Genomic DNA, 17,899 nt, shown 5'->3' on the forward strand with positions numbered 1-17,899 from the left:
GGAAGGCTACGTGCTTATGAGAAAAGACCAGCTTGGAAGACGAGGTGGTGGAGTTGCTCTTTATTTGAGAGAACAACCAAAATGCATGGAGCTCTGCCTAGGGGTGGATGGAGAGTGAGTTGAGAGCTTATGGGTAAGGATTAAAGGACAGGCTACCATGGCTGACACTGTTGTGGTTGTTTGCTACAGGCCACCTGATCAGAAAGAGGAGGTAGATGAAGCCTTCTTCAGACAGCTTGAAGTAGCTGCAGTCACAAGCCCTAAAAGAATAACCCCAAGCACCAGTACAGGCTGGGGGTTGACCTGCTGGAGAGCAGCTCTGCAGAGAGGGACCTGGCAGTCCTGGTGGACAGCAGGCTGACCAGGACAGAGGCAGCAATGTGCCCTTGTGGCCAAGAAGGCCAATGGTATCCTGAGGTGCATTCAGCAGAGTGTTGCCAGCAGGTCGAGGGAAGTGATCGTCCCCCTCTACTCGGCCCTGCTGAGGCCACACGTGGAGTATTGTGCCCAGTTCTGGGCTCCCCAGTACTAGAGGGACATACAACTAATGGAGAGAGTTCGGAGGAATGCTACGAAGATGATGAGGGGACTGGAGCGCCTGTCGTACGAGGACAGGCTGAGAGAGCTGGGCCTGCTTAGCCTGGAGAAGAGACCGAGGCGAGACCTCATCAATGTGTATAAATATCTGAGGGGAGGGTGTCGAGAGGATGGAGCCAGTCTCTTTGCAGTTGTGCCCAGCGACAGGATAAGAGGCAAGAGGCACAAACTGATGCACAGAAGGTTCTGGCTCAATATGAGGGGGCACCTCTTTACTGGGAGGGTGATGGAGCACTACAACAGGTTGCCCAGAGAGGTTGTGGAGCCTCCTTCTCTGGGGATATTCAAAACCCGCCTGGACGCCATCCTGCACAATGTGCTTTAGATGATTGCTCTAGATGATCCTGCTTGGCAGTGGGATTAGACTAAATGATCTCTAGAAGTCCCTTCCGACCTCAGCCATTCTGTGATTCTGTGACTTACAGATGCTGTACATCCCACAACTGGAAGCAAAAGGACCTAACTTCTTCAGGGGTTTTCTCGACTGGTGCTAAGGCAGAGACCAGGGGAAAAATGAAGCTTTAGGAAGCAAAGGCCCTTGGGCATGCAGGAGAGCAAGGCAGCTGCCAGAAGTCTGCACACTGACTGGAGCTGAGTTGGGTGTGCTGCCTGAGCTGCTGCTGGCCCCAGGTGCATGGGGCTGTGAGGGATACGGGGCTGTGTGGGATATGGGGCTGTGCAGGATACGGGGCTGTGTGGGATATGGGGCTGTGTGGGATTATGGGGCTGTGCAGGATGGAGCCCTTCCCACCCACCACAGCCTGGCAGCAGTGCTGAGAGCACCCCATGCTACCCTGTGCACTGCTGTCTCTGGTGCCCCAGCCACCACTCCAGGTGCTGGGGATGGTGCTGGGACAGAAGGGCAGGAAGAAATGGCACCTACTGAAGGACAGAGGGGAAAGTGACAAACCCAAAGAGTGAGCCCAGCAAGGAAAAGCAGAAACCTGTCTTATAGAGCCTCAGGTTCTCAGGGCACAGAACAAAGCTCACCAAGACCTGGTGCAAGAGCACCAGGTGCCCCCTGGTGACACAATGACTGCAGGTGTTTGTTGGCGCCACAGGTCACAGCCTCCGTGCTTCATGGCCCGGGGAGCAGTGCCAGCACTGCTCTGCCATGGAGCAGAACCTCCTGATTGCAGCACTAGAAGGACTAGCAGGGCATGAAGATGGTGATGCTCACAACTGGCACAGGTTACCTGACTCCTCGTGACACTACAGCATTTTATCCCTTTTGGCACTGGGAACCTGCAGGATTTTCTGGGGCCACAAGGCTGAGCAGGGAACACAATGTGCGCAGGAGAATGCTTTGCAGAGTAAATCCCCAACCTGCCCCTCTGCTCCAGGATCTCATTAGCCTGGGTGACAGCAAAGGCTGTGTCTGGGCTCTCAAGGGACTTCTGTTCAGGTTGCAGTTAGCACACAGGTGCTGCTAAGGCTCAGGAACACACCTCAGATGGCAGAGCCTGTCCTCCCGGAGCAGCACATGCAAGCAGCAGAGACAGAGGACTGTGTCTCTACAGGGCCTCCCTTCCCAGCCTGAACTCCCTTTGCCTTTCCAAACCACAGGGATGTTCTCCTGTGTTCCCTGGCCCTGACAGAGGATGTAATCCTCTCTCCAGCACCCCACGCTCTGTAACACACAGGGTAGGGGTGACTGTTGCAATACAGAAATAATGTTTTTAAAATATGTAAAAAGGGAAAAAAAAGAGCTTAGATAGCTGAAGCCACACTAACACCTGTGCTGCTCCCCTTAGCTTTCCAAGGGGCAGGGACAAGAAGAATTGGCGGTGGCAGACTGCACGAGGAGCATAAGCTGGTTCAGGTCCTGCGGGAGCAGCAGTGCACATGCAGCATGCAGCCAGCAGATGAGGGAGGCTCATCCATGGCCCTGCTGTGCACGTTGGTGATTCTTAGGGTGAACAGCTGACAACCCCATCATCCTGAGCTCGGAACACTCTGCCCAGGGTCTGAGACTCTGTGGCGTGGATCTGAGCTCTGCTTCTAGGGCCCTGTTTCAAGCACTAACAGCCCTTTGGTCCCTGGTGTGGGAGCAGGGAGGAGCAGCAGCCCTGAGCAATTAGGGAGCAATCTCCCAGGCCTGCCTGTGCTGCTGCACGATTTCACCTGGCAGCAGGTACACCAAAGGCTGTGACAAAAGAGGCAGCTGGGTGACATCCACCCATCCTGCTATCTGCAGTCCACAGCAAAACAACAGACCAAGCCTAGTGTCCTGTGACAGAGCAGGAGCAGGATGAGGGATCTGTGCTGCCAGATAAACCTGTTTTCTCTGTGTGATCATGTTACACAATTAGCAGGTGAAGGGAACACATGAGATGGAAAATATTTTGATTCCAGTGAAGCATTTGATCCTACCTCTTACAAAAACATATTCTTTGCACTAGTTCAGACCAGTGTGGATAGACAGCTAACGCACTATCAACCGCAGAGACTCAGCCGAGCAGGGATGGTGGAGTGCCACGCATGGGGCCGGGGGTGCTTGCACAGGTCAAGGCAAACTCTGCTGCAGTTTAATATCTTCTGTGCAATGATGGAGTGAAGCGGTGCAGGTGCTGGTGTCCCTGTTCTGGACAGTGTTGGGGGAGTGGTGGACCTCAAAGAGGAGAGAAGCAGCAGAGCTATGGGCAGAAGGCAAGAAGTGGCATGCAACCAATCAACCAGGAAAAAAAAAAAGAAAAAAAAAAAGGTGCCCAGCGCCACTGCAGGCAGGAGAGATGGAGGGAGGAGAACAGGCATATGGCCAACACAGCACAATAGACAGCAGCAGAGACCTCCTGTCCGACGGCAGAAGGAGCACCCCCTTCATCCAGCTCTTTCCATGAACTCTCCCTCCCCATCCCCATGAGGTCCCCTTCCTGTCAGCAGTGGCAGGATGGCTCTGGCTTGAGAACTGCAACCTCCCCCAGCAGAATTCACAGCATCCCCCTCAGCCTGACCCTGCTGCCCATAGGTGGGAGGGCTGGGCACCGTTCCCTTCTCCCATACCCACTCCTGCCCTTCCCTCTCGCCCAGCGCCTGCTGGAACAAACCCTGAGATCCCTGACCTCTCCTTCCACTGCTGGGAAGGTGGCACAGAAGTGTATTTTTCCACTGCCCAGATAAGAGCCAGGCGAGATCCTGCAGGCATAAATGTTGTTACTACCAGGGCAGACGACGGGCACTGCACGGACGCCTGGCTGGTGACAGGGGAGGCCGTTTGCTTTACCGCTTTACCCCAGGGCGCTGTGCAGCCCTGGGGAGGTGTGAGCCTGTGGCTGGAGGAAGTGCTCCAGGACAGGAGATGCGGTGTCCCTGCCTGCCACTGCAGCCCCCCCCACACCCATGCACCTGAACTTGGGGCGAGTGCCCAGGGGTGGGCTTGCAGTGCTCATGGAGAGAGTGATGGGCAGAACCAGCTGGCCATCCCAGCCCATCATGAAGATGCCACCATTCACGAGACAGTCACAAGCAGTGACCAGTATAAATTAGCCCAATTAACAGGAATTTGGTATCATTTACCCCCTAGACTGTGTGGAGAGAGTATTTGCCCTCTTGCTGTGATGGTGCAGAGCAAAACCAAGGCTGAATACACAGGATGCCGTAATTCCATTTCCATGAAAGGTAACAAGCTCACTTCCAATCCCAATATGACCACTTTGGGGAATGCTAAAACACTGCCTTGTATGTGCTTATTGTGCTAACTTGTGAAATGGAAGAGCAAACCAATGAGCATTTGACCATCTTCAAACCCGTTTTGTAACATGACCATGGGATGCCTCCTCCCAGAAGTGAAATAAAAAAGCTTCTGGGACCGTGTGTGATCTCAGGTTACACCAGAGAAAAAAGAAGGAAGTAGACAAGGGACACTGAAGGTGTAAAAGCTAGCAAGGTTCATATGAGATGTCTGGCCACTGTAAACAAAAATACCTGCATGCAAATGGAAGGAAAAAAAAAAAAAAAGCTTGGTAAAAACAGGAAGGGGTCAAAACATGGAGAATCTTGGTAATTTTAACAGCTCTTTGGTGTCTAGTTTGAGGGAGCAAAGAAGGAGCAGCTGCATGCATTCATGACATGGTGAGAAGCTGGAGCAGACAGATAGCGTCTTAGCAAGGAGCACACCAAGTAGCCCAGGAGCAAAGAGCTGTAAACAGATAGGCATTCTTGTGGAGTATATGGATAGAAATAAAAAAGCATGTTACCGCACGAAAAAGGACAAGTTTCTGCACTAACCTTTACCACCCAGCTAAGTCACCGCCCTCCTCAGCAATGAGAACAAGGCGGAGGATTGTTGTGACCAGGAAGATCATGAAGGATTAAAGGATCCTTGAAACACAGAAAGCAGCAAGGGAAAGCAGACCCAAAGCAAAAGGTGAAACAGTCTCCCCGTTCATCGCCCACACAAACTGGAAGTGCGATGACGAGGACACTAAATCTAGCATGCCAAGCCTTGTTTGTTGCCAAACTGTCAGAAAACATGCTGGGAAGAGGACTTCACTGTCTGCTTCCCATTCAGTTTACCTACCGGTGACTTACACCACCTTAGTTCAGACAACTTCGTTTTGCTCTAATATCCTCATTACTCTAATATCCTCAGCCAAAACCACTTGGGATGCTCCACTTCCTACCTGGAGCCCAGAGCAAAGCCTTGTGATGATATGAACCTGTCTGATCAGCTGAGGCCAGCAGGTTTGCAGGTAAACTCATCCTGGAAAGCTAAACAAACTGCAAACAAAAGCCATAAAAACAGTAAGGGGAAGAAAAAAATAGATGGCATGAAAAGAAAGAGCTAAGTCCTTCAGCTGATCCCCTCTGCTCTGGAAAAGCACTTCACAACAAAGCACACTTCAAGTCCTAGTCTCCTGGGAGGGCTGGCAGCAAAGCAGCTTTTAAAAATAACTCTGGTGGCAAATATTAAATACTTGGGTGCTTTCCAAACAATGTATCACAGAACTGGTTATCCTCACTGCAAACATCATGAATGTCCAAAAAAGGGGGGAACCCCCTTCCACCTCAGTGTATTAAATCCTAGATTATTTCTCCATATGTTGTTTTCATTTTCAGGTCTGGGGGAAGCTATAACAACATTGCAACATCTCCCCCTCCTGCAGCTTTTCTCAAGACACTTTATTTTCTTCAAAATCTGCTTAAGTATTTCTTTTCTTTCTTTCTATTCCTGTTTCTCTCCCCCCCCCTTCCTCCTGTTGCTTTTAGAAGTTGTTTAAAGCTCATAGTTCAAGGGCTCTGTATCATTACACATGCAGTCGTTAACCCTTTTATTAAACAAGGTGACCAAAAGAGGAGCAATAGGCTATTTAGAGCAAAACTGCAACCAGCCCTATTTTAGCAATGAGCAGCTGCACTGGAGCTGCCAGCTCTGCAAAGCAGAACACGGGGCTTGTGATGTCAGGGTTACACGCAGAGAATGGACCTAACATTCGGTCCTGTGAACGACAGCAGAGCCCTGCCAGAGCAAGCATGTGCTCACGTGCAAAAAGAAGGGGTCAGGAATGCCAAAGGCAACCCAGGGCACACTTGATCCTGGACACTCTTGTGTGGAGCACAAGTGGCAGAACTGTCCATCTGGGACACCCGCAGAGATGGATGAGAAAGGTGCTGGAAACGGCCTGAACCAGGGGTACATTACCGATTAATGCCGTGGTACCGGTGCTCGTGAACAGCAGAGTCAGCAAATGTCTACTGGTCTTAACAGCCCCCTTTCCAAAGGGATAAAGGTTTTGCAAATGCAAAGCAACATGGATACATAAACATTTGCTTTTAGCAACACAGTGCTAGAGCTTACTCAGGAATCTGTAATCAGACTAGGAACCCCACCACATGGGAAAAGTTTTGCAAAACTTTTTAAAAAGCAGCGTATCAAGTTTCATCTTCCGTATTACTCTTACTCCACAGGACGGGTGGAAAAAGTAAATGAAGTCATCAAACCAATGCTGAAAAAAACATATCTTCCTAAATGGAAAAGTCTACAGCAGCAGCATTCCTTCGCTGTACTTTCACACTAATAGCAGGGAGAGAAGTGAGGGAGGCAGAACATGGGTTGTGCTGATGCTGACTGTGAAGTCGCTGAAGGATTCACGTGACTGTTTCTCCAGATAAGTTGCAAAAATACTTTAAGTGCTTCTATTTCCTAAGCTGTGACTTCATATGCATCATAAGCATATGCATCATGAACAGGCAGCGGAAGTTGTGCAGGGAAGTATTCTCCTCTTTGGCATGTACGGCCAGACCCAGCACAGCGGTAGGAACCGGCACCGCGCACAGCACATGCACGTTGTTGCACCCGTACCTGAACGGGGTGTAATAACGCACTCTGTAGGGCTGCAGAGAATGGCTGTAACTGCTACATGTGAAAACAAAGGTGCAGTCCTTGGGTACATGTTATTAATAGATACGCACTAGGAATTCATCATAACATGCTTCTCAGCCTACACCACAGGGCACCACGGTTTAAGCATTAGAAGCCTGCGCAGGGCGCTCACCCCTGCTCACTTCAGCTCTCTGGGCTCTGGACACTGCTGCAGACTGCACGTCTGCACCCTCCCACCCCTCCGGACCCGTTCTTGCAACAGCAGGACCTTGGATCAAGCACAGCACCATGGGTCCTACACAGGACTCAACTGTTGCGGCAAAAACAAGTTAAGGAAAATAAATAATTATACTAAATTGTCAGGATAAGGAGGGAAAATCCCTATTGGTAAAAATACTCGATGTGCTTATGGAAATCTGAATGTTTGTTAAACAGAATGGCTGTTTATCTACATTAGAAGATAACAGCTTACAAGTAGCAAACTGTTTTCTTCCTGGTACATAACCGAAGCATCTAGGAATATGCAATAACTAGTCTGTTACACAAAACTTCCTTCACTGTCATTTGCATTAGGCAGTGCTGCCACTTCCCTGTTTGAATTCATGCACGCTTTTGTTGCAGCAGCTTTACAGCTCATGGCCCCTGTCCCTGCGAAGCAGACTGCTCTCCTTGGGTCGCCCACCTGAACGCACCCCTCCCCAAGGCATGCAGCTCTGCCATGGGTGAACAGTCAGGAGATGTGATGTGATGAGCCCCTTGCTCGTCAGGAGATGCGGTGATGGCAGCACTGTAATTCATCTCTTTGATGTGTGGCCACCTCTCAAACCACTGAGACACACACGACACACGAGCTTTCCTGCCACCCCCTGCTGTCCTGCATCACCCACAAAAGGTCAGTCCTCCCCTCCCAGCTCTCCATCTAGAAACACCACAGACGGGTGGCACGGCACAGTGACCAATTACCAAAACTTCTGTGTGGAAATGTCACTGATGGTGCTGTGCACCTCATTTGTTTCCACCTCTCCCACGCACTGCACAAGGGGACAAACCTCCAGGGGCCAGTTCCAGCCACTGCAATGCCGCTCTGGAGAGCTCAGAGCTCACTTGTGGAGTTACATGTTAAAACATACACCATTAAATGTCACCTTTGGGTCAAAATAGACAGGGATTGTTCAGCCAAGAAATGACCTCCAAGCCATGTCTATGCCAAGGACAAGTAGGGTGTTCGGATGGTTTTGGTGGGTCACAGATTAACACACATCATCCAAGAACTCTGTGAAAACACACAGTGTGACTGCAGGTCAGATGCCATTAAATTACAGGAGTTATCCAGCATAGCCCAAATGGTTCCCCCCTATTGCTCACTTCCAACACACAGCGGAGGTCATTTTGTGCCTGTAGGTCTAAATGCAGGAGCATCAGGGTGTTCTCAGCCAAAAATCTGTTTTCCTGACAGCTCTCCTCAGCCCTTCAGCTGTCCCACAGAGCCACCTGGCAGAGACCACGGGGTCTGCCGGCTGCTCCTCCATTGCCACCCCAGGCCTCACCGGCAGCACGTGGCGGCTGCCTGGGGCAGAGGATGTGCCGCAATGCCTGCACCAGCAGCCAGAGCTCAGCGCCTGCCGGGTGCAGGGTGCAGTGGTCGGATGGATGGCTGATGATGGGTGCCAGCAAAGCCAGTCCCAAAGAAGATATGGGAAATGACAGAAGGCAAAAATGCATCTGGCTCAGATGTGGCGCACAGGTGGGATCTGATACCCCAGGAGAGCAAAGGACGAGGTGGGAAAGAAGACGTGGGATTTTGAATGTGGAGTCAGGCCCTGGCACCCACCACGCAGCACACGCACCACCGCATGCGTGCTGGGGCATCAGGCTGCAGCACTAGCCATGTGCAACGTACCCCTGCGAGGCTCTGATGCACAGCAGAGGTGTTGAGGTAGTGGTGAAGAGAGATCAAACTGTGATGTGTGGGTGTGGAAGTGCCAGAAAGCACAGAGCGACACAGGAAAGGCAGGTGCTGGTGGCACCGACACAGGCAGGTTATCAACATTTCAGCAAAGCCCAGGCTGGGATGAGGGACAGCCTAAAACATGAACAGCCTGCAGCCCAAGTGGGGCACTGAATGGACTACAGAAAAGCTGTTAGCAGGCAGTGGGAAGATAAAGAACAGGATTAGCCTGGGATGGGCCCTTTAGAAGCTGTGATCGCTGTCCCACCTCTGCCTGGGGTGAGGATTTACCTACTGACTTTGATCCCTTTGATTCCTGGGTGCCCTGACAGAGACAGGGAGACTCAGGCTCCACTTTCAGGGGGAGAGGCATTGTGCAGACCTGGGGGACACGTCTGGAGGAGAGAGGTCAAGGGTGATGATGGGAGCTCTGAACAACACAGGACGCACTGCAGGAGGGCTCTGCTGGGCCCCTGGGCTGGCAGATGAGCTGCAACGGTCCAAAGCTCTTTGGAGAGCAGGAACTCTCCAGCCCTGGGGGCAGTAGCGCAGGGGCCATTCCCCATCACCGCCATGCCCCGTAGTGCAAGTCCTCATTCCTGCAGTTCTCCGGCCCCCAGACTCCCGGTTACCGACGTGCCACGGCACCAGGGACACGGGGCACGGCTCGAGGAACACGGCCAGCGAAAGCCTCCAGGACGGGGCTCACCGGAGGCTCCAGCGGCGCCCAGCCTCCTTCCCCCGGCCACCAGTGCCCTCCGCTGCGGGCTGCGCGCCCGGGACCGCCCGGCTGCCCTGGGCATGGCCCGGCTCCCCGCACCGGGGCTCCCCGCACCGGGGCTCCCCGCACCGGGGCTCCCCGCACCGGGGCTCCCCGCACCGGGGCTCCCCGCACCGGGGCTCCCCGCACCGGGGCTCCCCGCACCGGGGCACGCACAGCCCCGCTCCCCGCGCCTCCGGCCGCCCCCGTCCCTCGCTGCCCCGCGGGGCTGCTCCTGCCCCCCGGCCGCGGCCATCGCCCCCAGCGGGCACCTGCGGGCGCCCAGCGGGTCCCGGCAGCGCCGCCCGCGCCCGGGGCGTGTTGCGGGATGCGGCGGGGCCGGGGGCAGCGCTGCCGCCCTGCACAGCCCGGGGCCCCGCGGGGCCCGGCGGCGGCTCCCGGCCCCCGCGCCCGGCGCCCACCTGCTCGCGGCGCTTCTGCCAGCGCCCGCAGGGGCTCTCCTCCAGGATCTCGCTCTCCTCCTCGCTCTCCTCCTCCTTCTCCTGCGCCAGCCGCGCGTCCGGCTCCGGCACCGCCATCCCCGCGCCGAGCCTCACGGAGCCTCACCGAGCAGAGCGCAGCGGAGCCCCGCCGCGGGCTGACAGCACCCCCCTCGCCCCGCCGAGCGGGGGCCGTCCCGGGCTCGTCCCGCCCCGCTCCGGACGTGCGGCCGCGCACGGCCCGCCCCGCCGGCACCGGGGGGCCGCCAGCCCCCGGAGCGCCCCCGCTCCCTCCGTGTCCCGGGACCCGACCCCCGGGAGGCTCCCCCTGACCCCCGGGCAGCGGTGCTGTGCCGGAGCCCTGGCACCGGGAGCGGGGGCTGGGGGCTCCTCCTGGGGGCTCCTGGAAGCCGCCCGGGCGTGGGGCCGGGCAGCGGCCGGGGGGCCCTGGTGGGGAGGGGAGGACCGGGAGGACCCGGGGGTCGCTTCCCACCTCAACCCTTCTGTGATTCTGCGATCCGAGTGCCCGTGGTCCTCGCGGCCCTTTGCGTTTCTCCTGCAGCCGAACGCTGCCATTTTGCCATCTTCCCAGGCAGCCGCTGGTCGGTGCTGGGTGCTGGGTGCTGCACCCCGCGCTGAGCTCCCAGCTGGGCGCCCATGTCTCTGTGCACCCAGAAAGCACTTCAGCCGCTCCAAGCAAGAAATCTTCCAGATGTTTTCATTCCTCTGGAAAGTTTCTGGCTCGTTCACTGTTTTTCGTTTATTTCTGGCCGTCTCCGGTTTCTTTTAGCGTGTTCATTATTTGTTCCACTCTGCTTGTTCCACACTGGTGCCTGCTTGCTGTTTTGGGAAACGTTCCCTCACCCCAGACTGTTGCCCTTTTTAGCTGGTGTGGTTAAGCTGGAGGGACTGTGGTGAGTGTAGCTGCTGGATGAGGAGGCACACCAGGTATCCTGAGCTTTGTTAGCCTCAGACAGTGCATGCAAAGTCCCACTCCCTGCAGCACAGCATAGGTGAAGGGGAGATGTTTCAGTGTGTGGGTGCACCAGGTCCTGCTCTGACCACAGAATGCATACAGGGAAACTGGTGCCACCATTGCCAGCCTCGTGGCGCTGCCATGGGCACTCAGCAGGACCTGATCTGCTGCTGCTTGCTCCCCATGGCAGACCCTTGTCTGAGCCCACGTGGGTAAACCCCAGCCCTAAATCTGTCCACTGTCAGTGTCAGCCCTGTGTGAAACCTGGCAGATTGTGTCACCACCTCCTGGACTGCAGGAGCCCATCCCAGGCCAGGGCTACCTCCAGGCACACACACTGGTTACACCTGTGCCTACCAGAACAGACCTGTGGGTAAATAAGTCACTGGGACTTACCAAAGTGTAAGAGAAAAATACAGCTGGGAATAAGCACAAGGGCAGGGAATAAGAGGGCTGGAATCAGATGAAAACCACGCACCATGCCTCAGGAGCCTTTCCTATTGGTGTCTGTCTCTGTGAGTCCCCTTTCTGTGCATGATGTTTTTGTGTTGCAGGTCTGCCAATTGTCCACCAGTTTCAGTGTAAGTGCTAGGTGGATAACCTGTGCTGGAGTTCATCTACCGGTTTCAACAGATATCCTTTACAAGTAGAAACTCTGCCACAACAAGGAAGACGGATCAAATGCAGGCTGAAAGAGATTTTGAAAAATAACTGGCCAAAGATAAAAAGTGGTGTTCAAAGACATGGAAGGCAAGAATGTGAGCAGAAGATACGTAGAGCAAGGGGATGATGAGGGTCTAAGTGGGGTCACTGGAGAGATAGGACTGTAGTAAAACAGCAAATTGTAGCATTTATTACAGAGGAAGTCACAGATGAACCCTTTCTTTACATGAGGAAAATTGGAGGATTTGTCTCAAAATGAGGTGGCAAAAGATCAGATTATGAAGCTAATCAATAATAGGAATCATAACAAAGTGCCAGGGTGAAATATTTGCCTAAGAGGTTTGGAGGAATGCAAATGTTTAATTGCCAGAGTGTTTACAATGGTACATAAGGCAGACTTGGTACCACCAGGCATTGCTGTTCAATACGTTCACATACGATCCAGAAAAGGGATGAACAATAAGTGGGCAGAGTTTGCTAATGACACCAAAGTGTTTGGGACAGTCAGCTCTAACGCTGTCTGTGAATTCCTGCAGAGACTCTTGTGACACAGGAAGGGGTATCAAGAGCATGGACTAGCTATCACATGCAGCAAAATACTCAGCTTGCAAAGCAGCTGCTGAGCTGGGGATATGCAGATGGACTGCACCACGAGTGGTACAGAGAGCACACACAGGAATGATAATTCACCATGTTGCACAAACTGGTGTTTGGGGTGGCCAGTACAAAGGCTATGCAAGAGTTTTAAAACAAATGAATGGGAGTAATTTTTACTGAGTGTTTCTTGGGGGGAATGTTAGTGGGTGAAACATTGTGGAATTCATTGCTACAGGGTGTTTACAGTGGCCAAGGTAGAAAAGGATTTTAAAAGCCATTAGGCAAATTTGTGGGAGAAAAATTGATTGAGGGCTATTAAACACAAAGACGCAGATGTAGCCTCTGGCTCAAGAGGGCTCTAAGCTGCAGTTTGTCAGAAGCTGCTACTCTACAAAAGCCAAATATTGTTCAGCCCCCGCAATGGTTCCTGTGCTCTTCCTCTTGGGATCAGCTATTAGCAACTTGCAAAAATAGGATTCAGGGATATGCAGGATTTATGTCTTACCCAGGGGAGTTGCTCTCATGCTGTCTGCTGCTCCATGTTTTCTGAGGAGGAAGCACTTTTCACACGTTCTTTGAGGACTTCTGCTGTTTTCATTCCTGCAGGTGCTAGACATGTCCTTAGCTGGGTTTGGCTGCCTCCCTGGACTGGCCACACTCTTTGTGTACAGGCAGGTCATAGAGAAATCTTTAAGATCCTTTGAGGCATACAAATTACCTCCAGCAGCATGAATTGCCTGGATCCTGGATGTCTCTATTCCAACTCAGTCATTTTGAGTGCAGCATTTTCAGCATGTGACACCTGTGGCTTCATTGGGGTGTTACAGGAAAGGAGGTGATGTCCAGACAGGAGCAGAGGTGATAGTGAATTGGTGAATGTTCCCAGAGCAGTAATGTGCCCCTGTGTCAGCACTGATCTCTCACCTCCGCCTCGACAACAGCCCTACATCCCACTGCCTCTTTCCCTGCCCCTCATCCTCAGTGCCTCATCCACATGATAGTAAACCTCTGTATCTTCTTTCTATGGCTTCCTTTTTGCTTGCTGAATAACAAACAATGGAGCATATTTATCTTGCCTGTCCCTTTTCAGGCATGAGTCATACAGCCTTGCATCCACTGCTTGTCCTGTCACATAAAGAGTAAGCAGGAGAAACCTGCTCCATTCTGGTGGCCTCCACAGTTCTCTACTGAATGTGCCCTCCTGAAGCATCCATCTCCCTTGACGGTGTGCTGGGGAGAGCAGACCCGTGTTTCTGCTGCCAAAGACTCCCACTGGGTGCTGCGGAAGTGTGACAGAGGCCCTCACCTCCATGAGACTGGTGGGCTCTGCTCTGTGCATGTGCTTGGAGAGCAGGTCTCTGCATGCCAGGGTCTGGTGCTCTGCAGCACAGCTCCGGGAGCTGGCTGCTGCTGCCTTCTGTCAGGGATGCCATGGTGCATGGCATGCAGCCCTGTCCATCTGCTGGGCCTTAGAATCACACAATCAATAAGGCTGAAAAAGACCACCAGGATCATCTGGTCCAACCACCCCCATACCACCAATGTCACCCACTAAACCATGTCCCCAAGCACCACGTCCAACCTTTCTTTGAACGCCCCCAGGGACGATGACCCCACCACCTCCCTGGGCAATTCGTTCCAATGCCTGACTGCTCTTTCTGAGAAGAGATGTCTCCTCATTTCCAACCTAAACCTCCCCTGGCACAACTTGAGGCCATTCCCTCTAGGCCTATCGCTGGTTATCTACAAGAAGAGGCCGACCCCCAGCTCCCCACACCTTCCTTTCAGGTAGTTGTAGAGAGCAATGAGGTCTCCCCTGAGCCTCCTCTTCTCCAGACCAAACACCCCCAGTTCCCTCAGCTGCTCCTCACAGGACTTGTGCTCCAGGCCCTTCACCAGCTTCATAGCCCTTCTCTGGACACGTTCCAGGGCCTCGATGTCCTTCTGGTACTGAAGTGCCCAAAGCTGAACACAGCACTCGAGGTGTGGCCTCACCAGAGCTGAGCACAGGGGACCGATCACCTCCCCTGGTCCTGCTGGCTGCACTGCTCCTGATACAAGCCAGGATGCCGTTGGCCTCCTTGGCCACCTGGGCACACTGCAGGCTCGTGTTCAGGTGAGCATCAACCAGCACCTCCAGGTCCTTTTCCTCTGCACAGCCTTGCTCCGGTTGATCCTCTGCTTTGTCTCACCTCGTGCCACCACCAGTTTGCAGTCTTGGACCCAGTCTGGGGCAGGTCTGCCTGCGTCCTGCAGCACAAAGTCAGGAGGCAGGGCTGCTGGCAGGACTGCCCTGAAGTCACAGGGCTGCAGCTGCCATCAGCCCCTCTCACCATGAACTCGTCCTTGGTTGTTGTGAGGACAGGGACTCTTCCAGTGAGCCACCATTTGGGCTGGGGCTCTTGGCTGGGGAGGTTAGGCATATCAGTGAGATAACTGGTGTAAAGGTACAGCCTTTGCTTTGCTGCTTGGAGTGATTTCTCCTTTTCCACTCTCTCAAAAGAATGAGCCAGTTCTGCTCAGTAGCAGCTACTGGTCACTGGAAAGGGGGTTCTCAGAAGTGTGGAACTGGGCCTCCTTTCTGATCTTGTTCAGTTTAATCGGGTGTCCTGGACGCTGCTGCCTCAAGGACTCTGGTTTGAACTGCACTGCTGCGCTTTTAACCGTGGTGTGGCTGGAAGAGTACATAGGATCTGAAAGCTGCTTTACAGCATGGTAGTCCTGAGGGGTTTATCATGCGGTGATGTGCAGCTTGGCAGGGGCTCCTTGCTTTATTTAATGTGCGTGTCCCCCTTCAGCAGGGAGGTTGGACCAGATGACCTCCAGAGGCCCCTTCAAACCTCAGCCATTCTGTGTTTGTGTATCATTTTGGGTGTGCTCTGACTTTAAATTGCTGGAGTCTGATGGGATTTTAGAACCCCTTTGGGGTTAGTGTTCGTGCTTCCCTCTCCAGAGCTCTCTGAAGGATCTGAGATGTGCAGGGGAGCCCAGGGGACGCAGTGCAGCTGTGACCATCCCTCCCCACTTTGGCTGGGCAGCACCGGCTCCTGCAGTGTGCTGGTGTCTGCGGTGCTGAGGTTTGGGCTGAAGCTCCACGTCTCCCTTCCTCCCTGCCTGCTAGGAGGCCCCTCTTGGCTTGGCGTCTATTTTTATCCACATTTGATGGATTGGGCTGGGATGTAATGACGTCACGTGTTTTTGCGCAACTTGCACTTTGTTACGGTTTAAGGTTCAGTCTAGGTGCCAGACTGACTCTGGGAAGCTGACAAACATCTTCCCTGCTGCGTTGCCTTCTTTCAGCACATTTGTTAGTGGTTTCTGCAGGGCAAACATGTGGCCAGCAAAGAGCTCCTCTGGAATGTGTTTGTGTTTACTGAGTTAATACGTAAGGCTGTAACCTCCCCTGTTCTGCAGCTCCTCACTCTTGTCCTTCACAGACGCACAGCCTACATGTGAGTGTGACCTGCTGCTGTCAGCAGGCAGTTCAGATGTGTGAATTCACAGGAGGGCAGGCTGGCATTCATTTAATGCTGCAGGACCAGACCCCTCCGGAGAGCACGGCAGAGCAGTTTCCTGTACTTCTTACAGCTATTACTGCTGAAAGCATCTCCGTGGTCACCCTGGGGATGGTGCATCCTTCTGCAAACATCTCAGGGCAAAGTTCAGGCCAGAGAGCTCGGGGAGGGGCTGCAGACTTCCCTAGTGTCTAAGCTATGTTCGTTCAAGCTGTGCCTGTGTTCCCGTTGGCAGCTCCCACACAGTGCAGGGAACACGTCCCCAGCTTGGCCACATGTGGTTCCACGAGCGGAAAGCGCGCCAGCGTGCACAGCAGCGCTCCGCAGAAACAGGGGCGAAGCTGGCCGCAGGATCAGGCGCGGTGTGGGCGTGTTGTGGGATGAGGGCGCTTGCTGAAACCGGTCTCAGCTAGCCCAGTGCTAAAAACGGCATGGTTTGAGTCTCTGTGGGAGTCTGCGAGGGAGTGGGGCACGCAGGTGATGCCAGCCGGGCCAACGCCTGGGAAAGCAGAGGGACGGGCTGCTTGTAGTGGGGGGGCTGTGGCAATGCGCCCACCTGAGCACTGCCCGGGGCTCAGGACAGGCTGGGGGCCATGGGGGAACTGGGCCCCGTGGGGCACTGAGGGGGCACTGAGGGGAGGGGGCGTCCCTGTCTGACTGGGGGTGGTGGGAGGGAGCGGCACAGAGGGCAGCAAGGGGCGAAAAGGAGCAGAGTTGGGCAGGGACAGGAGGCAGAGGTGGGGACAGAGCCCTGGGGGCACTGGAGGAGCATTATCAGGGATGGCCAGCTGTCAGAGCCAGCGAGGGTGCTGCTTGGACCAGAGAAGGCTGGCTTTCTTTTGTTCTTTGCTTGTAGCTGGCGGCACACAAAGGGCGCCTGGATTATGTCAGACCTTGTTCCTTGCTCCCCCTTTCTTGGCAGGCTCCTGCGGTATCTGGAAGGGCTCAGGGTTGCTCGGGAGCCCTGGCAGGAGGCTCGATCGCAGTTTCCTGACTCCTGGCCTGTTTTGCAAAGAGGGAGGCCTGGCTGCAGGTAGTGGTGCTCAGGGGAGCACAGCGTGGTCAGGGCAGCAGCACACACTGTGCTGTGCAGGGCTGGGCTGGACCCAGCCACGAGTGTTTCCACGTCCTGGCCTCCTGTGTTTGGCTGCCAGGGAATTTCCTGCCCCTCAGCCTGTGGTTTCCTTTTGTAAATCTCAGCCGATTCCTTTCGGTCCCTCCTGGCTTGGCTCCCCCTGCAGCCCCACCGCTCCCCAGAAACTCCTGTCCTGAGGTGTGGCAGGCGCTGGGCTCTGCCCCTGCACCTGCGCAGAGGTGGTGGCCCTGGGGGACGCCGGTGGGTGCAGGGGAGCAGGGACAGGCAGAGCCCATGGGTGCTCAGCAATGCATGGGGGGTCGGTGTAATGCAGTGCTAGGGTCCTGCAGGCGGTCCGAACCCCCCACCCTACCCACGCACAGCCTGTGTGGGGAGAGAAGGACGGTGCCTGATGCACCTGGGATGGCTCCAGCCCAGGGGACTTGAGGAAGTGACCCCGTCCTTGCTCTTACAGCACTAAGGAGTTAAGTGCAGCTTGGGCTATCATATTATAACTGGTGGGTTTCCTGTTCCAACAGTTTTAAACACTTTTTTGACCTTTTATAAGAAAAAGAAGCAGAACCAGTTAAGTGGAAAATTAAGCTAGGCTTTCATCATAATGCTATCTTTTGTTCCTTTTTTTCTCTGACTTTAAAATTTTGGTTCGGAGAAAATAACAGCCTTTCAGCTGAGCTTGAAGATGATGTGGCAGTCATCTTTGGGGTAGGAGAAAAAAGTGGAGACACCCCGGAACTTTGTTGCTTCCCCTCACCCCCCTTTGTGTTGTTAAGACAAAGTCAAGATAATTGCACAAATCAGCAGATTGTAAGAGTAGCAAAAACAAAAAAGTAACTTCTGTCTCCCACAGCAGCCTTGCTGCTGCATAGGTGTAGACGCAGCCAGCGTTCTATCTGCCACCAGGAGATTGGATTTTGCTGAAAGGGGAATATGGGCTCTAGGAGCCAAAAAATGTAATACTTTCATCAAAGACTTCATTACAGAATAT

The 17,899-nt window shown here is 53.9% G+C and overlaps 1 protein-coding gene across 3 annotated transcripts in view; it reads right to left on the minus strand.

The window, feature by feature from the left end:
- NRBP2 (nuclear receptor binding protein 2) overlaps positions 1-10,283 on the minus strand; it is a 32,343-nt gene extending 22,060 nt beyond the window's left edge. For 2 of the 3 annotated variants that reach the window (XR_003495878.3, XM_027452859.3), the window contains exon 1: positions 10,050-10,283. Coding sequence is in view for 2 of the 3 variants with exons in the window: in XM_027452859.3 (XP_027308660.1) it covers positions 10,050-10,166 (117 nt within the window). In the remaining variant the exon portion in view is untranslated. The remainder of the gene's footprint in view (positions 1-10,049) is intronic. The other variant, XM_027452860.3, reaches the window with a different exon arrangement.
- Positions 10,284-17,899: the final 7,616 nt, after the last annotated feature.

Source organism: Anas platyrhynchos, chromosome 2 (assembly GCF_047663525.1).
Source record: "Anas platyrhynchos isolate ZD024472 breed Pekin duck chromosome 2, IASCAAS_PekinDuck_T2T, whole genome shotgun sequence".
Classification (NCBI taxonomy): Eukaryota; Metazoa; Chordata; class Aves; order Anseriformes; family Anatidae; genus Anas; species Anas platyrhynchos.